Source organism: Aulonocara sp. 'chitande type north' Nkhata Bay, linkage group LG20 (genome assembly GCF_057382095.1).
Source record: "Aulonocara sp. 'chitande type north' Nkhata Bay isolate Kocher_YH1m ecotype deep benthic linkage group LG20, A_spYH_male_GT1.1, whole genome shotgun sequence".
NCBI classification, from domain to species: domain Eukaryota; kingdom Metazoa; phylum Chordata; class Actinopteri; order Cichliformes; family Cichlidae; genus Aulonocara; species Aulonocara sp. 'chitande type north' Nkhata Bay.
The window spans coordinates 26,933,191-26,949,599 of NC_141363.1; the positions used below are offsets into that span (position 1 = coordinate 26,933,191).

The 16,409-nt window shown below is 37.5% G+C and overlaps 2 protein-coding genes across 2 annotated transcripts; one reads left to right on the forward strand and one right to left on the reverse strand.

The window, feature by feature from the left end:
* Window positions 1-4,747: 4,747 nt before the first annotated feature.
* LOC147305789 (uncharacterized) lies at window positions 4,748-8,616 on the reverse strand. Its single transcript, XM_086277365.1, has 5 exons — window positions 8,114-8,616; window positions 7,813-7,966; window positions 7,637-7,729; window positions 6,679-6,840; window positions 4,748-4,915 (listed from the first exon to the last, which is right to left on the reverse strand). The coding sequence occupies exons 1-5, from the start codon at window positions 8,152-8,154 to the stop codon at window positions 4,748-4,750; spliced, it is 618 nt and encodes a 205-aa protein (XP_086133491.1). The 5' UTR covers window positions 8,155-8,616.
* Window positions 8,617-12,139: 3,523 nt separating this feature from the next.
* LOC147305790 (uncharacterized) lies at window positions 12,140-15,972 on the forward strand. The gene is made up of 7 exons (XM_086276510.1): window positions 12,140-12,179; window positions 13,636-13,995; window positions 14,291-14,395; window positions 14,947-15,045; window positions 15,713-15,750; window positions 15,831-15,861; window positions 15,893-15,972. Exons 1-7 carry the CDS (start codon window positions 12,140-12,142, stop codon window positions 15,970-15,972), a joined length of 753 nt encoding a protein of 250 aa, XP_086132636.1.
* The last annotated feature ends 437 nt before the right edge of the window (window positions 15,973-16,409 follow it).

Consider the following 16,409-nt stretch of genomic DNA (forward strand, 5'->3'; position numbering starts at 1 on the left):
TTTCTTGTAATGTACAAAATCCTCAGTTAACCTAAAAGCACCACCTGGTGGTGATGCAACAGTACTCACAAATATTGTGTTGTATGCTTTCAAACTGAACTCTTATGTTTCAAAGTATTGATGAACAGCAATTTGTTTGTCTTCAGCAGTGATGGTTCGATACTTTGGTGTCACAGTTCAATATTTTTTCGATACAAAAAAATGTTCATGCCTTTTAATTTTGTCATCTATTAAAATTATAAATATATATTTTAATTCAAAAGTACAGTTTTTAAATTAAATGTTGCTGAAACAACAAAATAATAAAAATAAATAAATAAATCTTTCTGATCAAGAAATCACTCATCTTTGGGAACGAGAGTTTATTACAGAGAAATGGCTCTTTCCAAAATAAAAGCTATACTATACGCTTCTTCTGGGATATATTCCCAGCAGCATATTAAACATATCAGGTCCCCATAAGGAGAATCACGTGCTAACGGCTGTCTAAATGACTCGGGTAAAGTTTGTAGCATGCTTGCTTGTTGTTTTTGTCTGCTTCCACTTGTCTTTGCACTAGGATGATGTCGGCGTACATGTGCAGTCATATTCGTTGTGTTCCCACTAGTGCTGTCAGCGTTAATCTTGTTAAAATGACGCGGAAAATCTCCGTTAACAAGTTACCTCGGATCACTCCGTGCGTGGGGCGTCAACACGTTAACGAGCTAACTGCGCTAACGCACTAGTTCCCACCAATTGAGCATTGTGTGGCACATCCGACATACTGTTTTACTTTTGTCCATGACGCGCTTACCATCAGGGTCATGTTTCACATGAAAACCAAGATGGTTCCAAACCCCAGATCTGAATGAGGGTGGGGGAGGTTCAATTTCGGGTATCGTTGAGGCAGTTGCCATGTTGCAACGAGCTTAACTTCTTCTTCTTCTTTTTTTTTTTTTTTAAAAAGAAGCTTAACTTCTGTCTTGCTAGCTTGTGCTCCGCTCAGTGGATCTGCACTCGACAGTGCAGCCTAGGCGGAGTAGTCGAACGCAGATCCAGTGAGCGCTCAACACAGACAGAAGAAAAATTGATAAAATAAATTAAAAATTGTGTATTGCTCAATACATATGCGTACCGAACCGAAAGCACTGTATCGAATGGTTCAATATCGATACGAGTATTGTTGCACCCCTAGTAATCACGATCACTTTCTAGCACGACACCTGGAGCTAAGGGGTCAAAACAATCGCATGAGTGCTGCTGTTTGACTGAGGAAGAATAAAGTAGTGGTGGTAAGCCAATCACATGACCACTTAAAGACAAAGCAACAAGGTGATATATACCAGTTTTTAAATTGTGTTGATAGGCTACGTAAAACCAGAGTCATGATAAACAATATATAGGCAGCATTTTTTTCCTGAATAGTTTAGTCATGTTTACTGTCTAAGGACAGCGCTAGCAAGCACTCTCTGCTCATGAGTAACCCCCCCCCCAAAAAAAAACAACAAAAAAAACCCGGGAAGTTTTAGGAGTGAGAGAGAGAGAGAGAGAGAGCAGAAAAAGAGAGAGAGAGGGAGTTTTGAGATGTGAGAGATTTGTGACGTCTAGCGTGTTTGGAGTGTGTACACTCAAAAAAATAAGTCATTGGATGAACTCAATTGGACTGATGGCAGGTTTTCCACGTAATACATCTATTTTGGTCCAACCTAATCTACATACATCATGACAATTCAATTAAATTGAGTCAGTAGAACACAATTTCGTAAATACTGCTAAAATGAAAAAAAAGTACATTAAAATGATGTGAAAGGTTTTGGTTGGTCCAACTCAATACAATGTCATTCACTTGAGCTAGATTTTCATTGCATTGAAATCATTATTTTGAGTTCAACTAAATCATAATTTTCATTACCAGAAAACTAATTTAATTATTAAAATAATGACAAAATGAATTTGTTTTTACAACTCAGGTTTATTCACTTGAATTAAAAGCAGAAACAGAATATTTTGTAAATAAACATACATGTCACATGGTCAAATCAACCTTAACAAAAATCAAAGTGCTCACAAAAAAGTGCTGACGTACATTTGTAATGAATGTCAAATCTGAATAGCACACACCTCTGTACTACTAGGCAATACTGAAAACAAACTGGAATCTGTAAAATCAGATTTCACTTCAGAATCATTGTATATATTTATAGTGACACTTGCAAATTCACAATGATAACCTACTAAACATTGCAATTCACACCATAGTATGGCAGTCACTGAAGATTTGAAACAACCCAACAATACATAAATACACACATATATACATATATATATATATATATATATATATATATATATATATATTAGGGGTGCAACGATACACAAAATTCACGGTTCGGTTCGGTTCGATACTTTGGTGTCACGGTTCGATATTTTTTCGATACAAAAAAAAATGTTCATGCCTTTTTAATTTGTCATTTATTAAAATTATAAATATATATTTTAACACAAAAGTACAGTTTTTAAATTTAACCCTAACCCTTGTGCGTGTTGTTTTTTAGCTCGTCATATTGCAGCCACAGAAATTCTTTTGTCCATGAAACCATAAAGCTGCACTTTCTTTTTGCCTTATAGTCTGATTTGTCATAACTTCTCCGTTTTGTGGTAAGCTTTTCTTTGGCTGTCACTTCTTCACCCTGACCTGTCTTATTTGGCTCAGCAGAACTAAAATATATATCTGTCTGTGAAGGTTCTCAATCATCCAGGTCATCGTAGTGAAATATATATCCTGCCGCACTCACATAAGCTCAGCGATTCTCTGCGCGATCAACCTCTAACAATTAATAAGACGATGTCAGAGGAATTGGTGCACAAATTATCATCACTCACAGATCAGTGCTGTCGCTCTCTATACACAGTTCGCGCGATTGCAAAGTGAAAGCAAAAAAACAAGCACAAATTCAAACACGATTTCAATATGTCACATATTGACAGTGGCTCACCCAATGACATAATTACCCAGCTACATTTCTGAAAGAATGCAAAAGCATTGACATATATTTTTCCTTCCTACAATAGCCCGACAGGCAGGGCAGAGATAGCCCCGGGACGTCGGGCTAGCGATATTGCGAGCCCTGTATCTGATTGAGGAATCACTCATCTTTGGAAAAGAGAGTTTATTACAGAGAAATGGTCTTTCCAAAATAAAAGCTATACTATCCGTTTCTTCTGGGCTATATTCTCAGCAGCATATTAAACATATCAGGTCTCCATAAGGAGAATCCTGTGCTAACAGCTGTCTAAATGACTCGGCTAAAGTTTGTAGCATGCATGCTTGTTTTTGTCTTTGCACTAGGATGATGTCGGTGTAAATGTGCAGTCATATTTGTTGTGTTCCCACTAGTGCTTTCAGGTTAATCTCGTTGAAATAACCTTAACGGCACAACACGGCAAATCTCCGTTAACGAGCTACCCTATACAGAGGGGCTAGACGGCCAACACGTTAACGAGCTAACTGCGCTAACACACTAGCTCCCACCCATGTAATTGAGCATTGCATGGCACATCCAACATACTGTTTTACTTTAGTCCATGACTCGCTTACCTTCAGGGTCATATGTCACATGAAAACCAAAATAATTCCAAACGCCAGATCTGAATGAGGGTGGGGAGGTCCACTTCTGTCTCGCTAGCTTGCCCTGCGCTCTTCCTTCTGACCATCCTGTCTGTGTTGAGTGCTCAGTGAATCTGCGTTCGACTACTCCGCCTAGGCTGCACTCTCGAGCCTAGGCGGAGTAGTCAAATGCAGATTCACTGAGCACTCAACACAGACAGCATCGTCAGAAGGAAAGTTGATAAAATAAATTACAAATTTTGTATTGTTCTTTTTTTTTCTCCCCTTTGGTTTTCTTTCTTTCTCTCCCCCTCTTTCTTTCATTCTTTCCCCCTGTCCTATCCCACAGTCATGTCTGTCCCGTTTGCAACTGAAAATAAAATAAATTCATAATTATAATAAAGGTCAATCAAATGGACCAATATGATGATCCACTTAAAATAAATCCTCTTGGCATCTTTCTAGGCCTCAAGACAACAATTCTGATGGCTATAGATCCAAACGGGACACAAAAAAAAAAAAAAAAAAAAAAAATTGAAAAAAATTGTATTGTTCGATACATATGCGTACCGAACCGAAAGCACTGTATCGAACGGTTCAATATCGATACGAATATCGTTGCACCCCTAATATATATATATATATATATATATATATATATATATATATATATATATATATATATATATATATGTGTGTGTGTGTGTGTGTGTGTGTGTGTGTGTGTGTGTGTTTGTGTGTTTTCATGACGAACATTTTTCTGTTACCAAGGGGGAGGTATTTTAATAAAAAAAAAAATCTTTCAACTTTACTTCTCCAATGTTTACATGTAAACATTTACAAGCTTATAAGAACGGGAAGACCAACTTTAAAACACTGGAAGACACAAAACTTGTCAACATTTTTCTATTACCTTTGCAAATCCCAAAATCAATCAAAAAGAAAATGGTGGTTACAACCATGAAACTTTTTCTGAGCTAAATCCCCAGTCCTTTCATCCATCTATAGTAGTACAGATTAAAGGTCACATCACTCACAACCGAACAGCAGACAAAAATAGACAACTTCCATTTGGCCAAAAAAAAGAAAGAAAAAAAGGTCACAGTTTGAACAAAAGATATAAAAAGGCCAGAATCAACTTTTGTGCTGGGTCTTGTTTGCCTAAGCAAACATCTTCATTTTCATTTGCTGCATCTTTGTACTGAGCCTTTGTCCATCCAGATTCATCAAAATCTTCTGACAGAACTCAAAAGTGTACTTGTAGTCATTTGGATAGCTCAGATCAAGTGCAGAAATCAGTCCAAAGAGGACGATGAATAGGGTTGCCAACTCCCTGAAAAATAAATAAGGGACACCTCGTGGCCAGGGCCGGGCGACCCAATTGTCTTCACCCTTCCCAGTGTGGTGAATTTTCTAGCTCTTTTTTTGTGTGTGAAATTATTTTTTTAACCATTTGACTTGAATTTGATTTAAGTAGATGTGTATTCTTTGTGATATGAACACATGTGAAACAAATGATCATTTAGCCATTTTTTTGTAGCTCAAAATGACAACATTAACACAGTAAAACAGGTCTCTTTCTTAAACAGAAGCCTGTCATGCTTAACTTTTGAGAATATAAGTAAATCTTTCTTTAAAAGAACTCTGTCCTGCTTAACTTAAAATAATAGAAAACAATAGAAAGAAAAATATTCTTGTAACAGTGCACATTTAGTGCATTTAGTACAATTGGCTTCAGTTGAGGTATTATTTCAGCTTTTCTAATGCTAATCAGCTGCTCCTGTTTGTAAACCCACTTGCTCCCATGATTACGCATCTTAACTCATCATCATTATTCATCTATGTATTACTTTTATGTATTAGTCATCTATTTGTTGTAATCATCTATTCTTGCAGTTGTTTATTACACAAAATAAGTTATATTATCACACTTCTGGCCACATAGCGCTGATATTCACTGCACATGCCCATATTAACTTTTTCCAGCCAGGTGTTTTCCTTTTCCCATTCTTCCCTTTCTCTGAGGGGAACAAACATTGCTGCTCTAATGCTGGGCTTACACTGTGCAGTTTTAGGCCCATTTTGAGCCGATTTTTGAGTGATCGGACCGATTTTGGCCTTCATCGTGCATCGTGTAGTATACGTGGGGTAAAGAGACGTGATTAACACCTCACGACCAGCTCCCGATCATCAATCGCTCGTGAGGGTCTCACCACAGCCGCTCACACTGCTCGCGCGCAAACACATAAACGTTGGTGTAAAAGATGGAGCAGCACGGCTGTGCAGCGTGTGATCTGGACACAAGCGATGGAGGCACAACTTGTAGAACTTTGGAAAGCTCATCCGAGCCTTTTCGATGTGGCATCACAAAATTATCACGACCACAACAACCGTGAAAATAGTTGGATTTACATTGCTGCTCAGTCACAGCTGCCCGATCAATGTTTTTCATTAGCAATTTAGCAAAGTTGATGGTGGTGGTGTGTGTGTCTGTGTGAGTGTAAGACGGAGAGAGAGAGCGCGACAGATTTTCTGTTATAACCTTCATTTTATGGAGGCACAGTGTGAGCACTCAGGTCGCATCAGAGCATCGGGCGGTATAGTGTGAGACCTGCATCGTGACCTACCAACTTCTAACCCCTGCGAGTCAATCGTGCAGTTTGAGCAGGAGCTGAATAACGTGACTGAAAAAAATCGCACAGTGTCTGCCCAGCTTTAGGTTTACTGTCGTCCGAGACTTGCACCGCAGTGTCTGCGTTTGTTTCCCTGTTGGCCATGCTTCTTGTTGTGGTCATTTGTTGTCTTCCGGTATTTTCTCCGTAAGCGACCTTTCCTCGACCAATGAGATGAGTGGTAATCTGAATTGTCATACTCGTAAGTGTGCTGTCAGCTCATTGGTCACAAAGCAGGAGAGGGGCTGGGAATTATGTTTTCAAACAAAGCGTTAATTCCATTAAAAGTTATAGACTACTTTTGATTCTCACTGTATTACGGGACAAAGTGCGTCCCTTATTAGCTCAATACGGGACGTGTACTTTTGTTTCGAAATACGGGACGATTCCGTATTTTAAGGGACGGTTGGCAACCCTAACGATGAATGCCATGATGACACTACCGAGGTTGTTCATAACTGTAGTACCTTCAATGACAACTCCAACATCCTCTGGCTCCTGAATCCCTTCTCTTCTGATGGTGTAAATGCCCATGACAGTTGCTGCAGTGGACCTCAACCGTTCATCCTCAGTGGAGGAGGTCTGAAAAACAGGTTGTTTCAGGTTTAAGGGCTCTGTGACTTGGTAGGGGACATATTATGCAAAACTCAGCTTTTGTATCCTTTTGTGCTGAAACATAGGTCTCTACCGCCTCTATAAACACTCCAAACATAAATAAAACCTGTCAATCTGTTTCCTATCAATAGTTTGGGTTCAGGTATTATGTACCTCCCTTTGGGAGGGGCTTGATATAGAGCAGCAGCTCCTCCAGTGTCTATCAGTGTGTGTGTGTGTGTGTGTGTGTGGGCTGGGTCAATTTCCCTTATTTCATCACAATTGGGAACCTTTTGAAACAGCTTGTTTTATGCACATTATTCCTGAAACCAGGAGATTGCTGTAATGGCAGTGACACTAGTTAGTGTCTTGATGCAATCTGCTGTGTTCCTTATAATGAAGACTTTTTACTAATTGGCATAATAAACTGAACTCCATTGGAGTGTTTACTTTCTGAAGTGCCTTGAGATGACTGTTGTTGTGATATACCGCTATATAAATAAACTGAATTGAAACACTGACAGAAAATGGATGAATGTTTTGTCCACATTTACTGTGTTTATAGAGGCAGTAGATACCTACATGGCAGCACCAAAAGAATGAACAATTGAATTTTTGCTGAAACTGTCCCCTTAAAAAGTGCTCTCCAGTGCAAGTTTCAACAATGACTATTAAGAATAATACATATTTCACAATTATATTGTCTCTTTTGAATATATGAGGATTTTGTGTGCGATGAACCTAACTCAAATTGAATCTAGAAAAGAAAGTGTGATAAGCGTACCAGATACTCCTTGAACAGTAGGTCTGGATCTTCATTAAAGTAGATCACCAGGCTTTTAAGAGTATGCTCCCTCTTTATGTCGATGTCATCATACTAATGCAAGGGTGGAAAAAAAGGGTGAAAAAAATGGAATTGATTGATTGCATTTAATTGATGGGTTTATCATTAGTACCAACCAAACTACTGATCGCCATGATATCCTTGATCTTTTGGCCCTTTGCTCCTTTGCTCCCCTGAAAAATTTGCATCAGCTTGTCTGTTAAATTGTCCAGCTGAGCCAAGAACTTCGCCTGCAGGGGTTTTGTAGTGATCTGCAGGAACTCTGCACCTGGAAATAAAACATACATAAATATAATAAACTAGAAGTTTAAATACAGACTGCTGAATCAACACACTGAAAGTTGCTAAACATTTGAACCATCAGTGAAGTTTGTCAAGACCTAAACTGTTTTTAGCTGAGTTTAGGAATATATCGCCACCTGTTGCTTTGGCATGTTCCTAGCAGCGTTTTCCTTCATTTTTGCGTTTACCTGTGGACGGGATTATTTTTTAAAACGAAAACGGAAAATCTCCGTTTTCAAAAATACCTGTGTAAGTGTGGACGTAGCCGAAATCTTTTATAATAATAAATAGGTTTGAACGTCATGGGAGTGCGCATTGTGCTGCCTGCAGTTACTCTTCCGGCCACATGGTTCGCTTTTGGTAGCACCCTCAGTAAACTATGTAGTGCTTTTAAAGACACCTCAAAACGATACTTTCTACTAGAAAATGGCATATAATAATAAACACAGAATACCATATTTTTAGATTATAAAAAGAAAACAGTAAGAAAGAAGTTAGCTATAGGACATCATCTTTCATTGAGCACAATGGCTAGCTGCTAATAAGCTAGCACACGCTCCGACTTAAAAGTTGGCAGCTACACAATTTCTCCTCTAAAACAAGGCACTTTTGAAAAGACCTGGCTATATTGTCAAAAAAAATAGTATTCAAGCAGAGAAGAGAATGGTAGCACCACCAAAAGTTCAAAAAACAACTGTTACTTCTATGATAAATAGCATTGCCATAGATTTAGCTGATAAAGAAATACACAATTGGATATATGAAAAATATATGTAGTTTTATCCAAAAAGTACAGAGAGGCCAAGAGCAGCTGCATTCATTTAGGTGATCCTGAAAGAGCGCAAAATTTTCAAAGAAGGCGGACCATTGTGTAACTCAGTAACTTTGTGTTCTTGTGACAAAGACTGCTTTGAGAGAAAATAATTTAGGTTCACCACACGAATAATAATTGCAGTAACGCTGGAGTGCTACATTTGCGTTGAATGAGATTAAAAATAATGTTTAAGCTTAAAGAGGGGCTTGAATTTATTTCTTTGAGTTTACAAATACTTAAGTGCAAAAATGTACTCCTCCTACCCCCAGTGCCCCAACAAACTCATTCATTTTGTGTTCAGAATCAGCCTCTGCTGGTTTTGAATAATTTTAGGTTTACACAAAGAAAATCAAATTAATTTGGTATTTTTTAATTGCATTTGTGAACAACTAACATAATTTGCATGTGTTCTTTGAAAGGAGGACCTGAATCTGTTTTTTGAGTGTACTTAATGTGTTGTCTTGTGTAGTTAGTGTGTAGTGTTGTGGATAGTTTTGTGTTGTGTGTCAGAACAATGGGGCGACTGCTGTCTCCAGGTAGAAACCTGCTGCTGTCAGACCTGCACGTATCAGGCTTTGATATTCTCCTTTATAGTGGACAGAAATTGTGTTTTTGGAGTGGCACAAATAATTTGTGTGTCTTATTGAATGCAGAACAGCTGATTGTTCTGTAAATAGTTTGAAATGGTTATTTAAAAAAAGGGTAAAAGGTAAATGAATAACTTTGTTGTTTGCAAAACTTGTGCATATGATTTTAAAATTGACAATTTGTATTTGCATTTAAAGTTATGAAATATGATTCAATAAACATGTTTGTGGTTGTTACGATAAAAAATATAACTTTTTCTACTCTGATTTTATGTTTTTTTTGTCTGATTTTAGATCAGTTGTGTTAATACAGTATGTCAAAATGAAAACACAACTCTTTATTCAGACACACAAGGTTGCGCTGAAAAGGATGATACCAAACAAGGCAAATAAACTGTTTTTAAAGGTGAAATGTGGAGGGAAAATCAAAAGTAGTTAAAAATGGCCCCTGGACCCCAGAGGCTTAAACATTTTAAACATTTTTTTAAAGTAACGCAATAGTTACTTTTCAAGTAATTAATTACTTTTAGAATATTGTAACTCAGTTACTAACTCAGTTACTTTTTTGAAGAAGTAACTAGTAACTATAATTAATTACTTTTTCAAAGTAACTTGCCCAACACTGGTCTTCAGCGACTCTGGCAACATAATAAACTGCATAGTAGTAAGTTTAAGGACTTCAAAGTTTTAAAACACCATTAAAATTTAACTGAAATCAAATATAAAATACAATATTGTATTTGGGTCTAGAGACCCTTGAAGCTAATAATGAAGGTGAATTGAACTTTCTTTAAAGGATCAGAGATCAAGCTACATTTTTTAGAAGAACAGTTAGTGAGCACTTAAAAAAGTGCATGTGTGACTGAGTGTGAATGGGTGAATGTGGCATGTTGCATAAAGAGCTTTGAGCGCTCCAGGAGAGTAAAAAAGTGCTATATATGAATCAGTCCATTAACAATATAACCACCCCCACCCAAAATCGGGTAACAAGCCCCAAGAGTGATGGAAGAAGGAGCTTTGAGTGTGAGAGGAACTGACCTGCAAGATGGGATCACGGTGAAGCTTGAAACCGAGCTACTGCATGGTTACCAAGATTACTTGAAGTACTCTCTGAAGATCTACTAGATGTAGACTAGATATAAATGTAGCACTACTTTATTCTCTCATCTGAATCCTCGGTGGTGTTTAATAGTTTGAGAGTAAGTAAAGAATAAATAACAAAATTAAAAATTAGTCTACATGCAAACTGGATGTAAGTTTAGCAAGTACAAACAAGTACTCTGTTTTAGTGTCATGTATTTGTGCTTAGAGAACAAACAAAATATTTGGAACCAACAGGAAAAAATAAAGTTTCCTCGAAGGCTATATATTTCTTACTGATAATCATGGGAAAGTGGTAGAAAATAGACACAATTGTCTACTAGCATCTATTGTCCAGCACATTTCCCTGATTAGACATTAATGTCTATGATGTCCACCTTACTCCTAACCATATTTTCCCACCGGAAAACTTTACACCCTCCTGCTGTACACACACAGAGGCCTGAGGGATCTTCCAGGAATGGAGATGCTTTTTCCAATGATCCAATCAGTCAGTTCGTGACGATTTAATATCTGTGGATTTCTAATCTGGAACATAACCTGCTACGCAACATGTTTGGCACAGTTGAGACCAAAAGAGCTGAATAAATCACTTATTACATTTTCAGAGGCAAATATGGAAGCTGGTGAAACCATCACAGGTAAGATCCACCTGCACAACCTTGGGACAACCTAAGGCATGTTGCAACCACAAGTGCTTGACTTCAATGCCACTGTGGGTATTCACAATGTGTGACACTAATATATGTTTTTGTGCAGTGTGCAGGAACACGGGACATGGTCCAACACAAAGTGAAAGTACAAAAAGAAAAGCATGCTAAAAAAAAAAAAAACAGGCAAGTATGGAAGACTGGTTTGCTCATGACAGGTAAGATCTCCTTGCAGAACAAAGGCACATGCAGTCATGAGTACTTACCTGCGAGTGTTAAGCACAGCGTACAATCTCATGTTCTTGCAAAAGAACACACAAGACAAGATTTTGACTGTAATTCAGCTGAATAGTGTTTGGGGAAGTTGTTAAGATGGTTCCTAGTTTAGAGACATTAGAAACTGCACATGCTCATCTTAAACTTCACCTGGACAACTTGGCAGACTCTGAAATCCTTCTAGTCTCTGTGTCTCAGTATTGTAGGTCATCTCTCATGTGACAGTTTAAACTGCCACCTCTCCTTCCTTGTTCATCTGTGTGTAACCTCGTTGACTTTCTCTGCCACCAAACCTACACATACTTTTTCTAATGTGCCAACATAGTTAACCTTTAGATTCAACTTAAGGTTTCTTCCGGTGTCAAATTTCTGAGCGGTAAAAACCCTGTGTGAGTAGTAAATTATCATGGTTTTGTTACAAAAGACAATATCACTGTTTGTGGTTAACCTCACAATTTTGCACAAATATCAGCTAAAATCAGGACTGAAACAAAACCAATGAGGGGCAATGAACAAACATTGCAACAGCTGAAGCATGCACTGAAATGCACTTTTACTTACACTAGTTCTGGTTTGTTTTACATTCAAAACAAAGGATTAAATTTTTGTCTGTAGTTAATGAAACCTTTTCATAAAATTGGACTAAATCATTCTTGCAAAACAGGAAGTCGAATGTTCCTTTTTTCTAAGTAAAGAAGGAAGAGAGGAAGCAGTTACTCATCACAGCCTCGATATGAAACTGTGTCACAGTTTGGTCTGTTTCATCTTCATTCGTGAGTAAATTTTCTTATTTAACTTGTTTTATCACTTTTATTATTATTTTATTTCTATGTGGTATTAACGAATTCATTTTGCAACTTGCTGAACAGTTTAAATGGTTTATTCTGTTTTGCTCATTATTGTCACCTCTCGCTTACAAGTTATTGGTTTCTGTGGTTAAACACGTGGTTAAGAGTTGGGAAAAGGTCACTTCCACACATAGCTCACCAACAACACAATTTAACTGCTTAAAAATATAAATGTATGGAGAAAATAAGTTCTTAGCACAAAAATATTTTTTTATAGATATATTTTTAGTTTCACAATAGATCTCTCGTTAGACATTGGCCTTCTAATCATAGTTTCATCTTTGTTGAATTACCCAAATGTTTTTCTTTTTTTAAAAGATCAATTTTTCGTTGCCTTTTCTGGTATAAAGAGTTAGAAGTGCAGACTGGTGTTGCGTCAGACTTACTGCTTTAGCAAATACACAGGATATTAAAAAAAATAATCTTAGAGAGTCGTTTCCATTGTTTTTGTCAGCGCTCTGTGTGCGGGGAGGTGGAGATGTGGATCCAAGTGCAGGACTCTGAGATGGAAAGATAACTGAAAACCACAGCTTTATTGCTGGCACCAACAAAACAGAAACCAACCATGAAAACACGAACTAGAAAACACAGGCAGGATCTGACGGTAGGACACGACACCGAGCATGGGAAAACACAGGGCTTAAATACACAGGGTAGTAATGAGGGAATGGGCAACAGAAGGGAGACACAGCTGGGGGAGATCAGGGCTAACGCGACGGGGGAGCTAAGCTGCACACACTAACATAAGACAAAGACTTTCACAATAAGACAGGAAACAAGAATTACTAAACCAGATGCAGACATGACACTGAGAGACAGACTAGACACTGAACAGAAACTGCAACACACATGAGAACCCAAAACCTAAGAACTGATCCCTCACCAAGAATAACAGAAACAGGTCTATAATGATAATAATAAACAAAGCACCAGAACAGCAGAAAACAATCCATAATGCAAAAATAAACCAAAACATAATAAACTCAAAACACTAGGTCCAACGGACCCAGAACCGTGACAGTTTTAAAAAGCACAACATGAACGTGTTAACGGCAATCTTCAGATGTTAAACAACAAATCCACAACCTCCATTTCACATTCAAAGAAAGCAAAAGAAGATTTAATCAGAAACACAAAAAGTCCAGCTTTCAAGCTTTTTTAAAATAAGGTTCTGAGTTTTCATCAGCCGATGGTTTGTGTTGATGTCAGGAAGAATCATGGAGCTGTGTTTGCAAATTCAAAATCAATAAAAATGTAGTGAATTTAACTGAAACTGAAAATGTTCAATCTGCTTAAATAATTTTTGGTCTTCAATTTAATTTATAAAGGTGTTTTAAATTATTTTGGGCATGTCGTAATTACTGATTGTTTGCATTTTCAGAAGCACTTCAGGATGGAAACGCTGATCTTGCTACTGCTGAAATTCACATCCATGCAGAAAGGGAGGGAGGAAACATCACAGTTGGCTGTTCATTTTCTTTGTCTGGAAGCTTGAGGCTCTTCTGTAAGGAAAAATGTGAACAAGGAAAAATTCTCATTGAAACAACAGAGGACACAGCTCAACGAGGCAGATACAGCATTAAATATAAAGAAGGAAGCTTTCTAGGAACTAAGACAATTATGTATGCGAGCATCACAAAGCTGGAAGTGTCTGACTCGGGAGTGTACAGGTGCTCTTTGGGGAGAATGGGTGTAGATTTTTTTGATTCAAACTATGAATTTCAGATCTCTGTCAAAGAAGGTGAGTTTCTGCTGAATGTCATGAAAATGTTTGTTCATACCTGTCCAAATACTTACTGACACCTTATTCAAATAACCTTTGTATATTATATCAACTGTAAAAATGCAGTTTTATCAGTTCTGCTGTGAAGCCCAAACTATTACTTTCTTGTACGTGTTTCACTAAAAGAATATTAATGAACCTCCAGTGAACCTGTCAGTTAACTAGCTGCATTATTCATTATTGATAGCTTCAAGTGTTTCAATGCTAAATTTAATTCTGAAACCTTTTTCAACATAAACATTTGTCACATCAGCCTCCACACCAACAATGAAGATGACACCAGAGAGTTCAATCTCCACTGCTACATCATCCTCCACTGAAGCTTTCCAACACTTTCCCACCCAACCTGCAAGTTCAGGTACATTTATATTTGCATGTATGTAGATGGGTCTATTTAAATTATGCATGAGTTTATTAGAATGTGTCACATACCCACAAAGGAATAATTGTGTTAGAAGTAAGAATACATTAAATTGAAATAACATACAAGTAGAAAAAGTGCAGTACTTCTAATCTTCTAATCTTTCTATTTTTACAATTGTGAGTACAGCAGTTATAGCACACAAAAAGCCTCATTTGAACTGTAGGTATTAATGAATACTTTAATTAAAATGAGGAAGCACAGCAGTAGATAATCATGCCTAAAACCAAAAAAACCTTCTCTTTATAGTTTTCATCTTAAGGTGGACATGTAGGAGCAACTATGCTTTAAGTAATATTAAGTGAACACTTCTCTCTACCTAATGAGCTGTTGTATGTGTTGGTGCTGAATGGATAAGGAAAATACCTGCTTACTGTGAACATGCAAGCACATGAATTCACATAACACTGTGGCTAAATGAACTGGCCCACGGCCACATGCTGTATTTAAACTAAATAAACTAAGTCTGTTCTGTTCAACTCCTGTAGATCTGCTGCTATACACGGGTCTGTTTGTGATTGTCCTGATCGCCTTCTTATCAGCAGCTTTGCTGATTTTCTGCAAGAGGAGAGCCACTAAACCCATAAGTGAGCGTACAAAAAATGAATTTTAAAGCATTTTGTAATATTTTTAAAGGACTTTATTGATGCATTATCCTGTTTTGGAGACTATCCCCAACCTAGTTTTTGCAGTAAGATCTAGAAATATACTTTATGGAGACTATTTGCAAAAATAACTTTCAGTGGGACAGATTTGTATGTACCAAGTGTTTAGTGTAAGACTTTAAAGAACACTTTTTAAAAAATACTATTCATCTATGAAGCTATAATTTTCTTTTAAATTGTGTACACAGAAGTCAAACTTGTCTTCCATAGCACGCACACACACGCACGCACGCATGCACACACACACACACACACACGCACACACGCACGCACGCACGCACGCACGCACGCACGCACGCACGCACGCACGCACGCACACACACACACACACTCTCTCTTCCCTGTATGTAACCAAAGCACCAGATGTTCATTTATAACTAAGAACAGTGACTGGTTACAGCAGTAATTACTTGTAGTTACTATTTAGTTAATAGTTACTAGTCATTTAGATATTTATGTCACTGACCTGAACTTATTTTAGTTCTTCAGATTTAGTTCCTCATATTTTACAGAGTTTGCTTCCTCAGGTTCTACGTATTGCAAGGTTTCCTCATGCAAGATGTTTATTTTCTGAACTTTATGTTTTCAGGACCTCCAGTAGAAAATGTGTACTCCAGCATCATAGATGTAAGTTTTAGGAAGTATGAGACATGACTTTCATTATTGCTAAGTTTGTATCAGTCAGGTGGTTTCTTCTCCTCCTTCAGGACAACCAGCTGTATGAAGAGATCAGAGAGGAGACATTTCCACCTCCTGTGGAAATGTCTACAGTTTACACCACTGCCACACGCCCCCAGCCAGATGGAGTTGAAAGCTCAGATGACTAAAGCATCGCCACTTAGAACTTAAAACGGTGTAAGTGGCGTGATCTTTCAGTTCAGTTCTTTATAGTGAATCAGGTAAAAATAGGAATAGTCATTTTTCAGTTCTCAGACACAAAGATGAAAGTTGTGAAATAAAGATATGAACGTTTCTTCTTTAACTGTAAACAGGGTGCACCAAGGTGGCACCGGCCACCACCTCAAAATTTGCAGGCCTTCCTGCCAAAACTGTCCTGTGATGGTAATAAGTTAAATAAACTTGAGCACAGGAGAGACAAAAACACCCTACAATGAGTTGAAACATTAAATCGTTATTTAAAGCAAATTATTATAGATTTCAAAATCTTATTTGATTTTCATATTTACCCATTTTCAGTGATATCGACTTTAATAGCAGGAAATTAAGTTGACAGCGATCGTTGCTCAAGAGTTGGCAGTTCGTCTTGTAATTGGAAGGTTGCCGGT

Coding starts and splice junctions, on each gene's coding strand:
- LOC147305789 (XM_086277365.1), bottom strand. CDS start 8,154: ATGAAGGAAAACGCTGCTAGGAACATGCCAAAGCAACAGGT. Junction 7,967..8,113: donor AACATGCCAAAGCAACAGGT/GGCGATATATTC, acceptor TGTTTTATTTCC/AGGTGCAGAGTTCCTGCAGA. Junction 6,841..7,636: donor TACTGTTCAAGGAGTATCTG/GTACGCTTATCA, acceptor CCTGTTTTTCAG/ACCTCCTCCACTGAGGATGA.
- LOC147305790 (XM_086276510.1), top strand. CDS start 12,140: ATGAAACTGTGTCACAGTTTGGTCTGTTTCATCTTCATTC. Junction 12,180..13,635: donor GGTCTGTTTCATCTTCATTC/GTGAGTAAATTT, acceptor TTGCATTTTCAG/AAGCACTTCAGGATGGAAAC. Junction 15,046..15,712: donor GAGAGCCACTAAACCCATAA/GTGAGCGTACAA, acceptor TTATGTTTTCAG/GACCTCCAGTAGAAAATGTG.